The sequence below is a fragment of the Betta splendens genome, chromosome 12, assembly GCF_900634795.4.
Source record: "Betta splendens chromosome 12, fBetSpl5.4, whole genome shotgun sequence".
Taxonomy (NCBI): domain Eukaryota; kingdom Metazoa; phylum Chordata; class Actinopteri; order Anabantiformes; family Osphronemidae; genus Betta; species Betta splendens.
In genome coordinates this window covers 8,639,597-8,656,393 of record NC_040892.2, presented here as the reverse complement: position 1 = coordinate 8,656,393, position 16,797 = coordinate 8,639,597, and the positions used below count along the sequence as shown (strand labels likewise).

General features: G+C 44.5%; 1 protein-coding gene across 4 annotated transcripts in view; it reads right to left on the bottom strand.

Moving 5' to 3' along the window:
• Window positions 1-5,732: 5,732 nt before the first annotated feature.
• The window catches only part of col5a1 (procollagen, type V, alpha 1), a 54,507-nt gene continuing 43,442 nt past the window's right edge, over window positions 5,733-16,797 (bottom strand). For 3 of the 4 annotated variants that reach the window (XM_029168646.3, XM_055513260.1, XM_055513261.1), the window contains 23 exons: window positions 16,707-16,760; window positions 16,575-16,628; window positions 16,360-16,467; window positions 16,219-16,272; window positions 15,972-16,079; window positions 14,491-14,544; window positions 14,056-14,163; window positions 13,890-13,943; window positions 13,750-13,803; window positions 13,608-13,661; window positions 13,424-13,477; window positions 13,221-13,328; window positions 13,019-13,072; window positions 12,855-12,908; window positions 12,524-12,631; window positions 12,367-12,420; window positions 12,222-12,257; window positions 12,064-12,117; window positions 11,687-11,954; window positions 11,435-11,547; window positions 9,998-10,066; window positions 8,306-8,539; window positions 5,733-8,191 (listed from right to left, as the gene is read on the bottom strand). In XM_029168646.3, coding sequence (XP_029024479.1) covers window positions 8,045-8,191; window positions 8,306-8,539; window positions 9,998-10,066; window positions 11,435-11,547; window positions 11,687-11,954; window positions 12,064-12,117; window positions 12,222-12,257; window positions 12,367-12,420; window positions 12,524-12,631; window positions 12,855-12,908; window positions 13,019-13,072; window positions 13,221-13,328; window positions 13,424-13,477; window positions 13,608-13,661; window positions 13,750-13,803; window positions 13,890-13,943; window positions 14,056-14,163; window positions 14,491-14,544; window positions 15,972-16,079; window positions 16,219-16,272; window positions 16,360-16,467; window positions 16,575-16,628; window positions 16,707-16,760 — 2,055 coding nt within the window. In that variant the 3' untranslated portion in view covers window positions 5,733-8,044. Of the gene's footprint in view, window positions 8,192-8,305; window positions 8,540-9,867; window positions 9,937-9,997; window positions 10,067-11,434; window positions 11,548-11,686; window positions 11,955-12,063; window positions 12,118-12,221; window positions 12,258-12,366; window positions 12,421-12,523; window positions 12,632-12,854; window positions 12,909-13,018; window positions 13,073-13,220; window positions 13,329-13,423; window positions 13,478-13,607; window positions 13,662-13,749; window positions 13,804-13,889; window positions 13,944-14,055; window positions 14,164-14,490; window positions 14,545-15,971; window positions 16,080-16,218; window positions 16,273-16,359; window positions 16,468-16,574; window positions 16,629-16,706; window positions 16,761-16,797 lie in introns of all 4 variants that reach the window. The other variant, XM_055513259.1, reaches the window with a different exon arrangement.

The window sequence follows — 16,797 nt, the reverse complement described above, 5'->3', positions numbered from 1 at the left end:
GGACCAGAGAACAGACAGAACGGGAGCGAGGCGAGGTTAGGAGGTGTGTGATCGTCTAAACGGAGCGCTGCGCTCGTCTGTTGGGCTGCTGGAGGGAGCATGTAAACACAAGACGAGCTGCTGCTAATACAGCAGGGAGCGGAGTGCGCTTAGGATGATTACATGATTAATTCTGCCCGTCAGTCAGTCTGGCTCAAGCCGACGAGCAGCTCAAGCCCCAGAATCTGCAGTCCAGCTGGTCCAGTGTCGCCAGTGCCCACAGTGACTGGGAACTGTCCAACCTGGTGACTTGTGAGGATGTGAAGCTGGAGTCGGCTGATGCTGGAGGTTTCTTCCTCTCCACTAACATCCGATAATATTTTTATTATATCATAATAATTAAACAGTTCTCATAGGCTTCACTGGGTTGATTGTCCTTGGCATCAATGTCTCCTCTTGAAGTTTGATCACAGGAAGCATTTTGACCCACTCCAAAAGGTGTTGATGTTGAAATGACAGTGATGAATTACCTCCGTGTGCCGTGACCTCAGGTGGTGCATTCGCACGCTCGTAATTTAATCTTCCCCTGGTTTTTTGGCAGGATGCAGCGGAGGTGGGCGATTCCAGGTGACTTTCTCAGTACAAAATCAAGTTTGGGAAAGTGTCTGTGGAATATTTCACGGCTTAAAGATACAAAAACAAGTCAAATTTGTCGCATTCGACTCTCTGGATCAAAATACAAGTTGTGGAGCAGATATAGTCATCTATAGATCCAGAGACGTACACAGACAGGCCCTGTAGCGCAGAAACCCGACCGCTGATCATTTAGGTGTCTGTTTGTGTGGCACTGAAAGAAATACTGTAACACACACTGTGGTCAGAGCTAAATGCAGAAGCTTTAGCTACAGTAGCATCTGGACATAGCCTTGTACAATATTAATTGTAAAACGTGAAGCCAGCACACACACACACACACACACACACACACACACACACACACACACACACACACACACACACACACACACACACACACACACACACACACACACACACACACACACACACACACACACACACACAAACACACACACCTTATGCTAATTCATGCATTTGTTTGAACGGCTAAATTAGCATTTTCATAGCTAGGTTCTATTTCGGCATTTCCCAAATGACTTTATGGTGAATAAGAGCAGAGAGAAGGCAACGTGTGCTGTTGATGCTCTTGCTAGTTGAGTGCACAGATGCTAAAATGACCCCAAACCTGTTCGACATCAGCTGATGGAGACCTGAAATGGCTGGACTGGAACACACTGATCGAGTAGCTGTTGCTGTAGTGGACATCTGCAAACTAAGCAACACTTACTGTACAAATACCAACTACTTGTAAGTGATACATCTACAAAATAATGAGTTCTCCAACGCAACATGTCCCTTTATTGATCCAGTGAGCAGAACCTTCATGTGACTCTTAAATAACTGCAAGGCGTCTGCTTCTCAGAGCCTTTCTTGCCCACCTGCGCGCCACCAGCCCATGCAGCCGCAAAGATGCTGTACCATCTGTGAGCAGGGAGGAGGTGAAGGGAGACGGCAGTCGCAGGAATCTGAGAAACGGATTGGTGACAGCGAACAGAGACGCACATGAAAGTCTGATTTAATCAGTATGAGTTCACGTGTGCATGCACCGAATCCCTGCTCGTGCCTGTAGCCCACACCTCCACTTTTCTCTATATCAAATCCTCCTTCCACGCTCTGAACACTGCAGATTGCATTGAAGAAATAATAAATCTGCCCCACAGAACGATCCTGTACATTAAGATTTTATCTCAGCATCCGGGAATTTGCCTAATTGCTGAATATTTGCGGTGGTTCTGCCGAATGGAACCACCTAAAGGCCCTCGAACCCGATTTCTCACTCATCTCATCATTCACGGTTTTCAACAAAACAATGTAAGAGCATCAAAATCAATATTTGATAGCAGGCATAGTTTGTTGGTAGTTTTCTTTTTCTAAAAGACCCTGAAGTTTAACTTTGATTGTTGCTAATTCCATCATAAATATTTAAGAGAAATACAGTTTTACAGAGGTAATTGTGAGTTTTTAGTGGCAGTAAACGTAAACAACTGGCTGGAGCCCTGAAAAGATCTGCGCTGAATCCAGACGAGTTAAAAGCACCGAAGTTAGTTGGTGAGTTCAGTAAACGTTCACACATCTGAATTCTTGGATTTGATCTGTATTAAACCACATCACAGTGCGGTTGGATTGAAAGCCACAGCAACCATTATGCTGTGTGCAAAACTTATTAGTGTTATACACGACAGGCCTGCTGACCGAGGATTACACAGGACGGCAATATTTCATAAAAATCACACGCATTTCAATAATTAAACACAATTACGCCAGAAATTACACAACGTTCCTCGTACAAGCAAAAGCCGGAATGTGCACAAGGCTGCATGAATACTGTATGCAGAGGCACGAATCAATAGCAGAGCTGAGAAGTGCTCTTTAAAGTGAATAATTTACCCCTCGTCCTTGTTTGCCTCATTTAAAATGACATCAAGGGGGGAAAAGGCTGCGCTCGCGCTGTGTTGAGGCGTCGTAATTAACGCCGCTAACGCGGGCCCGTCCTTGGCTGCCGTTCGGGGTCCGGTACCGCACGGGCCCGGTTCGACCCCGTCTCTCCGCGGGGGACCGACAAAGCGGAGAGGAGCGACCCGCAGCTTCAAAGACGATGCTGTGCGATCCTGAAAATAGACCAGAGCGACCGTGCGCGCGTGAGCGGAGAGCGTGCGGGAAAAGTGCGGGGCCATATGCTCTTCCTTCTGTCCGCGGAGCACGACGAGCTCATTAAATCAGGTGCTAAGTTCTACGCGAGTGGGACAAAGCTCCTCCTGCTGAGGGTTCACAGTCACAGTCATATTGTTGCCTTCCTTCTTGGCACGCGCGTCCTCTCCTCAAGGCAACGCCGACAATTATTCCTTAAAGCGGCTTCACATTGATCATCACAGCTGCCTACACAGTATAAGAAACCCGTTTGTTTCAGTTCATTTGGCGAACTAACATTTTTTTTATTTTTTTTTCCTGGAGATTCACCACCCGAGAGGATCTAAAGAGCTGAATGACACAACATCCCAGACGTTTGTTTCCCTCACGACTGAAACGGAACAACGGCCGGCGGGACTAATTCGCTCTTTGCATGCTAATGGCGTCAGCTGACGCGTGTTTGAACATCGCTCCAAACAGGAAGCCGGCTCGTGTTATTTACCCGCGTTACTGCTGGGACGACATCACTGGCTGCACGTGGTGCATTTACACATCAAACGTCTCCCTCGCGTCCCCATCAGCGCGTTTCCCCTCACTCCCACAGTTCCCCGCGATCCGCGTCCATCTGCTTCCGGTCCGTCCCCACTCTGATCCTTTCGCCGCACGCGCCTTTCCTTCCTCTTTCTCCCGCCACAGGACGCTCTCGTGGCCATCGTCTGTATCAAAAAGCTTAAACGTACAGTAAAGCACATTGGACTCATTATAGCATTTGAACAACGTTAATGAAACCCTGAAGCCGCTTTTAATCCTCCGCACACCCACACAGGTGTTGTCACCCGGGCTGATTAGACCTCGCGGCACCACGTGGGCGTGCACGCGACGTGATTGACGTGTGCCCGGCTCTCCCGGCTCCTCGGCTGCAACGCTCGCGTTTCCTTTGATTCTTCTTGATAAGAGGAATTTATTTCTACGTGTATCTTTCGCGGGAAAAGGCCTCCGCCCGGCAGCCCCGTGGCTTTAAAGCATCCGAGCTCCGAAAGGTTAAAAAAAGCGCGAGCCTGTGAAAATGTGACGGGGTTAAGGCACGCGGCCAAAGGCCCAGAGCTGCCCCTGACCACACGGCGGCCACGCACTTGATTCTTTTCGTTTCAGCAAAAGAGTAAAAAGACTTGATTTTTGTGTTTGTGTGAGAAAATTCTACGGTGTGAATATTTTATAAGCGGTTAGCGGTGCGCCCGGAGGGATGTCAGCCTGGATGTCTCAGCAAGTAATAGATGGGATGAGGCAGAATGAAACTTTTTTTTTTTTATTCCCATTAGCAAGAGGGCAAAATGTCCGTGCAGCGAATCGGCGCTCGGTGAACGGGCACAAATGAATGTCCGCAGGTTCGCGGTTAATGAGTCTAATCAACCCGAGGGACCTGCAGCTGTGGTTGAGAGAGGAGTCACTCATAAAAACACAAGCTGCTAAATCAATATTGTACAAAGACCCTGAGGCGTGAATCAGTGGCTCCCAAAGCCAGTGGTTCAGAACCACTGCCCTGCTTGTTTTACATCTCTTCATCCTTCTTCCCACTCCCACTCCTGGATCCGTGTAGACGTAGTTTGGCTCATGTCACACAAGCTCAAATTATCAAATTATGCCGCCAGCGTGAGATGATATGAACTAATCAGCCCATTATTTATTTTGTTTACGGTCCTGAATGGATAATGGTGCATTATGTTCTGTTCATAATTAGTTACAAACAGAGCATCATACAAACGCAGCTTCATGACCTGATACATGCAGACGTGTGTAATTCTTGGGTGGCTGGTTCTAATCACATTAAACCAATATCCTGAACTACTGCCACTCCTCAGGCTCAGTCTCTATTAGAGGAGAAGCCTGGTATTAATATCCCAGTATGACAGCCTCTGAATTGTAGGACTATCTCATTCTCTCCCTGCTATCTGATTCATATGTAAGTAGGTCAGCGGTGCCGGGGCCGAGCTGTGAATGGGCTGCGTTCACTCAAAGATCCACGGGCTCAAGGCAATTACGCACGAACACACGAGCTCGGTCCCAAATTTCCCTTTAAACGTCTGGTGCTTGACCCTCGGACGCGTCCCCAACCAGCCCAGGCCACACATTAACACCCCTGCTTAACATTTAATAACCCAGATTTCTAGGTGTGAGTGGATGCCTAATTTTACAATCAGCTCTAAATCTTTTATGATGAGAAGATTTATCAAGGTTCAGGAAGAGATGTGAAATCATATTCAAACAGAAACCGGGGCCGCGATCGTGACATTTGCAGGTGTCTGGGACCCAGAGCAACCTGGATCGGCCCAAGCTGTTCTCTCCGCAGCTGATGCTGTTTTGAAGCTGTTACCGTTTTTCAGCTTCTGCGTCAGTCGCTCAGCCAGGACGCAGTAAAACCCATGCATTCTGATCCTACACCCAGCCTGTAAACTCAGCATTAAATATTGATGGTGGTATATGCACAACTTTATATTTCTTTATATCTGCTGTGCTACAGTTACAGTAAAGCCCACTGTGCAATGTTTCTTCCTATTCACTGTCACCGATTCAATAACAGCTTAGAAAAAGATAAAGATTACTGTAATAGTGATGCATAGGAGAGTAAAAACACATTTAATATTCTAAGGATCACAATGCTTGCATATACAACCCATCAGATAAGACATATTTTTAGTGGCTCATCATAAATCTAAGCTCCTCAGCTTGAGCGAAGGACGACTGAGTGTCCGATCACAACCCGGGAACTTCTTTCTTGCAGCACATCCTGCAAAGCTGCAACTGTTGAAGCTTTACCTTTCAGTCAGCCAGGCTGCGTCCAGTCATTCATTCGAGTCCAAACTCTCACACACACATAAACAGAGCTGCTATTTAAACCTTCTGGACTCGTTAGCAGGTTGCATGCGTTAACCAATAACCTCCTTTGTTTTCCTGTGTGCACGTAAAGAGGGGGCCTCTTACACTTACGCTATGGTGTCATTTTACATTTATTTTTTTATTTTAAATAATACAATAAATATACTACAAACGAACATTGGCTTTGGTAAGAGTTACAAGTTCATCATTTTCTCTCCACTTCACAATTGTGGACATGACCTTTGGTTTTTTCATTCACTTTTAGCATTGAAAAAACGGATGTATCCTGATGAATAAAGCGTGGCTGGAGATCAAGCCACGCTACACTTATAACAAGAGAAAAAACTTTACAATTTCATGCATACAGATAGGTTTTAATGCTTCAAAAGACATACAAGAGTGGATGGCCACAGTAAACTTGAATTTATTGACACAAAATCCAATATATCTTCTATTCTCTTATCCTTACACAGGTTTGACAAGACTGTGGAAACAAACAAACAAAGACAAGACAAACGGAAAATCGACAAAGTAAAACAAAACCCAAACAAAACAATGGCAGCACTAATGCTGGTTCTGGAAATTTACAAGAATTCGTTTGTCCTTTTTTATTATTTTTACCGAGAGAGAAGTTAACTTTTGGGCGTACTGCATCACAATGAAGAACAAAGCCAAAGATCTACAAGCATATTGAGTTGTCTTATCAGAAATGGTTCAAGTCACATATTAAAAGATAAAAAGGGAGCAAAACAAACCTATGGATGAAGGGCTGTAAAGATTCTGTGGTAGATACTAGTGGTCATAAGCATAGAGAGTGCATAGTTTGAACAAAAAGCATAATTACAATAAGGCAAAAATAAGGGGCAACAACAAACCCGGGCTAACTTGTTGACCTTCCTCTACTGCGGTGACATCCAGCAAATTCTTTTTCAAATCTTTTCCCCAAACAGAAAAAGCGACCAAAGCTACATGTAAATGTATAAGTGAAAACCTTTGGCAGAAAGTTTAAGGGCGTCTTTCCCTTTGGACCCTTTGGCCCAGTCTCATGTCCACTTCCCGACCCCATCGGTGTCCGTGGCACAGATGGTCCGACGGCTACAGTGGAAAAACGCAGCACCTTTAGAGCGACGATATGCAAACGCGGCCCCTAACCCTCCTCAGCCGGTTTGGGCTCGGGACGCATATCTTATGTGTGCGATCTGCTGAAGCAGGAGATAACTTGCACCGCCGCGCTGCACTGGTCTGTGAGTGCACATCTAAGAAAAGCATTAAAAAAACCCAAAGTGGATGCAGCAAAGATCCACCTACTGGTGGTTCAGAGAGTCAGGGTCCTGCTGGTGATGGAGTACGATCACCACAAATTTCCTCTCATTCAAACAACACAAACTAGAAAAATACATAGCACCACAGAAGAGAGAAAATAGCACCTAGGTTTTTTGATTTTGTAGTGTTTTCATTCAAATGTGACATCATCTCCCATTGCATAGTCAGACGAGAGTTTCAGAAGAAACAGGAGCTGTTTATTAAGTTAATGATGTTGGCACCAAGGTGGTTAAAGGGGGATAAAAGGAGAATTGTTTTTTGTTCGTTAGTTCTGCAAATCAACTGTCACATAATTTCACAGAGCTTGTTTTCCTCTTTTATTTCCATTCTGTTCTTAAATTACAACAAGATGTGCTTCCACAACTGTAACAAGACACCACGTCCCAATTAGTTCTTTGCCGCTTTTCAATTTTTACAAGTCAAATTTCCTCACGTTTGGCGTATTCCCACGATTTGGGTGTTATCCCCGTATCCACCATCTCCCACCTCAAAATGATGAAAGTCACATGCACGTTTTGAAGCCAGAAGCAATTAACATTACCAGGAAACAATATACAGAATGTACTTACAAATATAAAAATTATTTATATATATATTTATATATATAAGATCCATCCCAAGAGAATGGAGAGACAATTATGCACAAACAAAGCTCCTGTGGTGAATGAGCAAACAAAAGTGAAAAACACCAGGGGGCTGAAAGGCAAACAAGAGATCAGAACTAAAGCGAAGAAAAGAACCTAATCGAGTGGAGTCCGTGGCAAATACTGCGGCCGCGTGGAAAGGCTGCAGCTCTCAGGATTGGCCTTCGTTGTTTGGGACAAGAACTGGGATGACATGGGGCTAGCATCGCGTGGGTGCAGGAGGCAGGATCTGACATCCAGTTTCAAAACTTGCATGTGATGGAGAAGGCACACTGAGGTTTCAAGGTTATTTCGGTTTCTTCTATTCATAAAGATTCTCAACTTGATTTCATTTTACTCATACTTGTTGCTTTATGGAAAAAGGTACTTTTTTACAAATAGAATTGTCCTATTCAATAGTTTATTTTCTGAGAAAACAAAAATATGCTTTTCTTTCTCCTTTTGCTCAGTAAACAGTCTTATCCGATGAAACAGACGGGGCCCACTTCAAATCCGAACTTCTGCGTGGAGCCGCCAAAATCGTTGAACATGATGTCCACAAATGGCACCTGTTCCACCTTTGGCGTGTTGATCTCAAGAACTGTCTTTTCATAGCCCTTTTTCGACTGTCGAGGAGAAAACCAGAAACAGTGGGGCGGGGCGTTAGAGCGTGCGGCCTCAACCAACACAACAAGAACACGTTCTATCAAAGAACCCCCACGAACCCCCCTGTTACTCACCGCACAGCCGTCGACCACCGCACGGATGTAGGGGTTGTTGTCGTAGGACATCTCCTCATCGTTGGAGCCCAGGAAGCGGATGGCCTTGTCGTAGCCGTCCTGCTCCTGGTCGTACCAGGCCACCGACTGGTAGCAGTTGTACGTCATGTTCTGTCTGGCGGCCGCGCTCAGCAGCCGCAGGAAGGTCATCTGGACCACGCCGATGGGGTTGCCCTCGACGTCCACGTAGGAGAGCTGCAAAAGTAAGATGGGAGATGTGACAAACTGGAGAAGAGACGAGTGGAGAAGGGGAAGCTCGATGAAAGACGTAACAGAAAACAGAAATATTTTTCATAAAACAAATAGATCTAATAAATATATACATATGTAATATAAATAGAACTAATCTAGAGTCCAGGATGCTAATTATGTACAGAACTATTTTGTTATCTGTGTGACAGTAGGTGGAGAACCTTTCACAATTCAGTTCAATGTCCATGAGCCACTTTCTGAATACCAACCATGAAGAATCCCTCAGATCCACGATGCGTCTTCTTTGGGACAAACGGGACTTACTGACACCAGAGCACATGCAGCACCCATGCCATGCAGCCAAAGCAGCAAACCGTCTGAGTCCGGATCTGTTCTCTCTCGGCTTCTCGTCGCACCGAATGTTTTCACTTTGACAACATGCACGTGAAGCCAGAGCACCGACGCTCAAGCTCGTCATGAAAACGCCCACGCAGTCATTGTCTCTATCGTATCATGCAACTGGATGCCACTGATCTCGTGCTTCTCTCATCCCTCCCTGCCCCGCACAGCGTGAGGACCCAGCCCAACACCGCTGCAGAAACATTACCTCTTTATAACCACAGCCACAAGTGAACAGAGACCAAGTGCCCCTGGGTGGTGACTGAGTACCCGACCTGCTTGACTCAGAGCTCCTCTGTTGGATCTAAGTAGTGTTTAAGGGCAATGCTGGGAATGGCAGTGCAGCTGCAGAGAGCGAATGACATTTATGTTTCCCTCTTGTAAAGGCTAAATGACCTGCTGAGGCTGTTGAGAGCTGCAAATTAAACTAATGCATATGAAAAGAGTGTTGTAAATTGATGCATTCCCTCTTAGATGTTTTGTCCAGACTTGTAAATTACCTACTTGTACTATATCTATAGAGGCAGCAGTGCTTCTTGAGTTATGGAGGTGTCGAGGCACACAGTCACTCTTACTGTAGGAGATGCTCTCCTAATGTAGCGGAGGTATGGAGGAGTGGATGATACGCTTTGAGTTGTTTTCTATTTAGGTTCCCAAATAGATGCTGAATGAGAGGCATCGGTCGAATCGTGCCAGGATGATCCACCTCCTTTTAACACTCCTCTATTCACGTGGAGGAGCATCACTTCTGTTTCTGGACTGAAGGTAAGTGCAGGGCGTGCTGAATCATGCACCGAGTCAATGTAAAAACCAACACAAAGGGTGCCGATGCACATACATACTTTGTGGGTCAGAACCAGAACCATGCAGCGCCTCGGGCGCTGAGTCCCGGCCTCGACCGAGACCCTGCGACCGCAGGCAGGGCCACTTACCAGAGAACCTCTCTTGTAGTGACTATACCATGTGCCTGGCGTGTCTTTGGGCCATTTTGCCATTTTGCTCTGTAAAATATAAGAGGCGTTCAGGGAAGAGAAAGGGACTTGGGAAAGTCGGGGATCTTACCAGTTTACCACGTTTGAATTCACTGAACCAGGAACCGAGTTTCTCCTTTACCCAGGATGTGAGCCTAACCTGGGGGGCATGGATTGACAGAGAGGCAAAGCAGGAGGAGGAGAAAACAGCAGCGTTAAAGGAAAGAAACACATCGGGCAGAAACACATCCCCAGCGTTTTACATTCTCCTCCCGCTGGTCCTTGGAGGACTCGCGCAGACCTGGAACAGTACTCAGTAAGATCAAGAAGCCCAGAGCGGAAGACCTTAGTTACGCCATTAAACAATTCTGTACAATATAAAGCGTGGATGGTGGCTAATTACGGCTGAAAAATTCATGAGTACACAATGATTAATTAAATAATGATCGCCTACAAGGAGCTGTAAGGCTGCAGCTTCCATCCCTGCTGTTTGGAGTTAGTGCTGCACTAACTTTGTTATGCTCTTAAAAGCTGTGAATTGGCCAACAGGGCACAGCTCTAATGGTCTCCGGCATGACAATGATAAATTTCTCCATAATTACAGGGGAGGGTTTTGTACGGTGCGCTCATCAATAGCTTAATGTTTTAATGAGTGATGGGCCGGAGATTACTTATCACCAGGAGATGGCATACATTAAACCCATGCTGTCCTAAAGGTGACCTTCAACTCCCATGACTGAGCTACAAAGAGTGTATCCCCCTGTGTGATGACTTTTCTCCAAGATCCATAAAAACATGTTTGGGTTTGTGGATGCACGACTCTGTTCAATACGTGGACAGTACAACTATGCGCCTTTATAATAACTGTGCCAATCTGGACGCCTGTGGGAGTGTTTCTGGTCTCAGTGCAAAGACGAGCAGTCCATCCTTTTCTCTTTCACCCTCGACACAAATGAGAGCAGCCCATCACTGGCGCACTTTAAAAAGTCGGCTTCATTATTCCGAGCTTAGGCAAACTCCTGCTCCTCTGAGGCTCGGTGAGTGGGATCATTAAAATGCCTGTAGCACTGTGCTATTACACAACCCCTTGACTCGTCGGAGACAGTGTTCCCAGTGTTTCGCCACTCCGCTACTCTCCTCCGCTCCTCGCGCTCATGCATAATGAAGCAAAACTCCTCTCGACGTGTCTGACACCTGCCAAAGGCTTTAACAGCTGATGAAGTCCTCATGGCATTCTATCTAAAATTGTGCTAAGACAATAGGGTACGGAGGAATTAGAGTGAATGGGTGTGTTTAAATGAGGGCGGTTTCATCCCACAGTCACCAGCTGTCAGAGCTAAATTCTTGAATCATTCCTTTAGCATCTTTGTAACACACCAGGTAATTTCTGCTAATTATATGAGTGGGTGCAACATAATTACCAATGCATATGCCTACAGTATGTTTTTGCATAGAATTAATCATGATTTATGTTTTTTCTGCATCTTTAAGCTTACTGTGTGTTTGTATGTGTGGAAGGCACACTCACCCCTTCAGACTTCTTATCTGGGTAGATGCAGCTCTCTCCACCTGCTGTGAAGTTGCAGTAAACCTTGAAGGAGTCCCGAGAGCAGCCCTGGTTTGGATCAATCCAGTACTCACCTGGAGAGATGAAGACACAATTTACAGAATAGCATACTGTGATTTTCCATCGCTCTGTATTTGGTATCCTATCATGCAGTCACCAATCTCCAGTAAAAAAAGTTACATGTAATTACATGTAATATCATGTAATACAAACCATCAGGGAAATCTGGGTGGCAGAGCTGCAGGTCCTTGCAGGTACGAGCAGGGTTACTCTGTGTACCCAGTGGGTGCTTCATCTGCTCAATCTCCAGTTTAAGGGAGTTGAGAGAGCCAAAGATTTCCTCCATGCCATCGTCATAGTCCTTGTAGTTGGCATCCGCAGGCGATTCTTCCAGCACCTGGCTAGCATCAATGTTCCTACGCGCTCTGCCCTTAATGGGAGCTCGAATGGGGAGTGGGTGGATAACATCGCCAGGAGGGCCCTGTGAGAGAGAGATAACGGGTTAGACATTCAATCAGAATATGTAAATGTATAGAAAACAGAAAGCAACATGTAAAATGATTAATTTAATTCAAAATATTAGTCCTTACAGGAGGGCCAGGTGGTCCAGGTGTACCTGACTCTCCCTTTGGTCCAGTTTGACCCTAAGCAGAACAAATTAAATACATGATTATTACATGATTAATACATGATTAGTATTTTGTGAGAGCCTTGACAAATTGTCATGTTATTGTTTCTCAGCACTTACCGATGACCCTTTAGCACCTTTGGGACCAGGAGGACCCTAAAAACAAAAAAAAGCCAGTTAATGACTGTTTCCTCAGATAGTGCATGCGCTTGAGCTATTTATATTATATTTTATGAGACAGCAAGGAAGATTAGCACAGTCTTACAGGTAATCCAGGAGGACCAATGGGACCAAGTGGACCTGCAGGACCAGCAATACCCTAATAAAAAATCAGATTTAATTATTATTAATACGTGGGTTGATTCTTGCTACTGCTGATTTCACTTTCTGATATTATTATATATTATATATTATATACTTACATTGTCCCCTTTAGGACCAGAAGATCCTGGAGGACCAGGTAGACCTCTGTCACCTTTTTCTCCCTGTTCACCAGGGGGTCCGATAAGACCAATGAGACCTGGATGACCCTAAGGGTACAAAACAGCATAAAAAACATTAAAAAAACATGTTAACAAAATAAAGTAACACTCCATCTCAAACACTGATCGAATGATAAATCTGACACATCATAACTACCAGGATAATGATTTCATGCCTGGAGGCAAACAATAAACCGAGTGTGTCTGTTAGTAAATATGTCCATTATTCATCCTTTATTAAATCAGTTGAGCAGGTGTTGAATCGGCTCACCTTTTCTCCTTTCACACCAGAATCTCCTTTCAAACCGGGTAAACCAGGCGGGCCCTGCAGCAACAATGTCACATTACAGAGGAAATAACAGATCAATGTGTCCTTAGTTGAACACATTACATCAGATAGAGTAAGGTCAAGCCAAAGAAGGTACTTCAACTCACCATGGGGCCAGGAGGTCCATCTGGGCCTGGAGAACCAGGCAGACCTTGCTCTCCCTGCACAGAAATACCAGGTATACATTTTTTTAGCTTACTGTATGATTAAAAATAGGACACAGTTTTCTTTAAATATCAGTGTTCCTGCATGTTCTGGTAGTTCTGGATGTGAGGGATTTGGGGTAAAGCTACAAAACATTGTACTTACAACTGGGCCTGGGATACCCCTGAGGCCTTCAGACCCAGGTTTGCCAGGTGATCCTTGAGGGCCTACAGGACCTGTCTTTCCTTGGGGACCTTCCAAACCAGGCTCTCCCTTTACACAGAAACGTCACATACACAATGTTATCTGTGCTTTGCTTGTTCTTCTTTTTTTCTGTGCAAATGAAGCAAACATTTTGAATGTGTTACCTTAGCTCCTTTCTCTCCTTGTCTTCCCTCAGGTCCTGTTGCTCCAGGGGGACCCTGTTTAAAAATAGATAAGGTAAAAATAGATGACAGAGATGAATGTTTTGGAACAAAAAGAACTACATAGGTTTTTGACATTCTTAACATTTTCAAGGACAAGGAACAAAGAGCACAGTAAACTACTCACTCTCTTTCCTGGTGGCCCAGAGGGGCCAGACTCTCCAGTCGGCCCAGGTGAACCCTAGTTTCAAAGAATGAAAATTAACCATTTTAGAATTAAGATGCCATTCTTAATTTTTCAGGAAACACAATGAGCACACAGCACTTACAGGCTGGCCAGCCTCTCCATCATCTCCCTTGTCACCAGCTGGACCATCCATACCCTGCAAAGGAAGAGAACAGAACTTTAATCCTGCAGCATTTCATTAATCACAAACAATTTAGCTAATGATGTATATGCCATACGTACAGCAGGACCAGGCTCTCCAGGTGGACCGGGGTCACCAGGGAAACCACTTGGACCCTAAAATCAATAAAAGATGTTTTGTAAATGAAAAAAAATCAAAGAAACTTATTTCACATCATAATCACAGCCTACAGTATGAGGCAAACATTTAGAGAGAGGTAATTCTTACTGGACTGCCTTTGGGACCATCATCTCCAGGGGGACCCTTGGGGCCTGGAGGTCCAGCTGCACCAGCTGGTCCGGCCTCTCCTTTCTCACCACGTTCTCCCCTTGAACCCTGAAATCATATGCAGTGAATTACAGTAGCAATATCAACGCAGAAATGCTGGTAAAAAGGGAAATGTTAGACTATTATTTTACATTCATTATACAGCACACATTCAATGCACCTCATAAAACAAATTTAAAATGCTATTCAGTCTGTGCATCACTTACATCATTTTAATGAAAAGTATAAAATAAAAACTATAATTACAAATATTTAAAACATTATTATTATTCTATCTATATACAACTGTACCTTGTGGCTATTGTAGATAACCATGAATGATTCATTTCTCTATTTGTCATGTGAAATTGGAGAAGAGATAATCAGGCTACTCACCGGTGGACCAACTTCTCCCTGGAGACCTGGCTCTCCTGTTTCACCAGCATCTCCCTGATAACAGAGAAAAAGGGGGATGAGAAGAGAAAAATGATAGGTTGATCCAATTGGGTTCTAGAGTCCTATCCTTTACAGCTGCTTGCACTGTCGATGTGCCCTTGTCACCCAAATGGGACTTGAAAAAGATGACACAAGATATTTCAATCCATCAAGTGCAGGCAGGTTGGGTGACTAAGGCAAGGATGGCGCTGACCTGAATGTTCTCTCTGGTCTCTGCCTATATATCTTGTTCTCTTCCTCTTGCCTTATTGGATAGTTGCCCTGTTGACTCACCTATACACTGGACACTACCATTACTCACTGTCATAAAAGCCTACTGTCCTCCCTGCTGAGGTTTACTGCAGATGTACCCTGCCACACCTGTTTGGGTGTGGGTGTAAAACATTACCCCATGTCATGCCTGGGAGATAATTGAAAGGACGCAGCTTTGCAGAGCCGTTGACGAACAAATCTAGATTCTTTCTGGCATGAACAAAAGGTCTTGTCTTATAAGCTTTACCAAATACAACAAATTAACACATGGCTGTCTTCCTAAATGCATTTTGTTACTGTCAAAAAATCCGCTTCAAGCAGCTGATAAGCCTCTTTAAGAGCATGACTGAGCCGTTGTTATTAAGGGTGTTCTTTTGTTGTATCAAAAGGTTTCTTCTAAAATCTGCAAAGAACAGAGAAATCAAACGTGAACGACAGCTGCTCATCAGTGTTACATGAAGGATGCGCTTACAGAAACAGCCTCAGATGCTTTCCAGCTCCCAGGGCTAGTAAAACACCAGATCAGCTGAAGTGTGATTAGACAACATACTGTACTGCATTTGTAACGGATAAATATTATAAAGCAGCAAACTGTGGATGTATTCGCTGAACTAGATAAAACAAATCACAGCATCTCTATGGACAGAAAGGAGAAAGACAACAGCCTGTTCATTCAATTTCCATCCAACTATCCCTCTGCAGTAGATGATCATGGCTCATATAAATGGTTATGTATGATATTAATGGATGCCCAATTATGGGCGTTATAAGAACAGTGAACTGAGAAAACAGATGACTTACATATGTGAAACCTTTTTGTAAAAAAACATTTTTTTCTAAGAAGCCACATCGTGAGATCTAGCATGTTTGCAACCCTTCCAGAGGTACAGTACCTCAAAGGCTCCTGTCATCATCAAGGACAGTTTCAATCCAAGAAAAGAGGGTTTCTCAAAGAGTACCAAAACACACACAGGCTAGACTGGGCCATACAGTAGGTAAACAAAATAGTTTCGGTATTTACTGATGTATAGTATATTGTTAGGTCACAGGCTTGCTGTACAGTAAAATGTTTTCTTCTTTGCAGGAAAACCATGCATTTAGTTTATTTTCCACAAAGAGGTACGATTACAACCAAATCAGGATCTCTGTGCATAATTTCACTAACTTACCTTTTCTCCAACAGCACCAGGGTTTCCAATGCCACCAGGAGGTCCCTGAGGGCCGTCAGCGCCAGGGGGTCCTGAGGGGCCTCTGGGTCCAGGAGGACCAGGTGGACCCTACAAAGAGGGGAGGAAAGACAGACAGTGTGATTAGAGTTCACCTGCATGCTGCCTGAAATGAAATTAATTGATTAATTAATACAGTATTTGCATTGTTTATGTGCTGTAACATATCGATTCTCCTGTAAGCTCTTACCATTTGACCAACGTCTCCAGTTTCACCTTTTTCACCAGGTGGACCTGGTAAGCCCTGAAAAGTGTGCAGATTAATTAATGGTATGGTCTCGAGGTTTCAGTATTTGCCAAGAGTTTGAATATTATTTATCCTATTACGCACCTGCAGCCCAACTGGGCCCGGAGGTCCAGGGAACCCTCTCGATCCTTCATCTCCCTTCTGTCCAAACAGACCCTGCTGACCTCTGGGTCCAGGCTCACCATCTGCACCCTGTCAAAGTCAGAGAAGGAGAAAACATTGAAGGCACTGGTGAACTAATATTAATCGAAGATGATGCAATGAAGGATCTAAATGCATAATCCAAGCTGGGCACTTACAGCAGGACCGGGAGCTCCAACAGGCCCTTGGGGGCCAGTGGGACCAGGTGGACCCTGCACATAAAAATAAGAGTCAATAATTGTATATTCTCAAGAATGCTTCATAAATAAAGTTAATAATAAATTGCTTACATGTTCTCCTTTGTCACCCTTGCTTCCTTTTTGGCCAGGCTCTCCAATTTCACCCTGAATGAAACAACAGATTATGAATTCAAACTAGTAC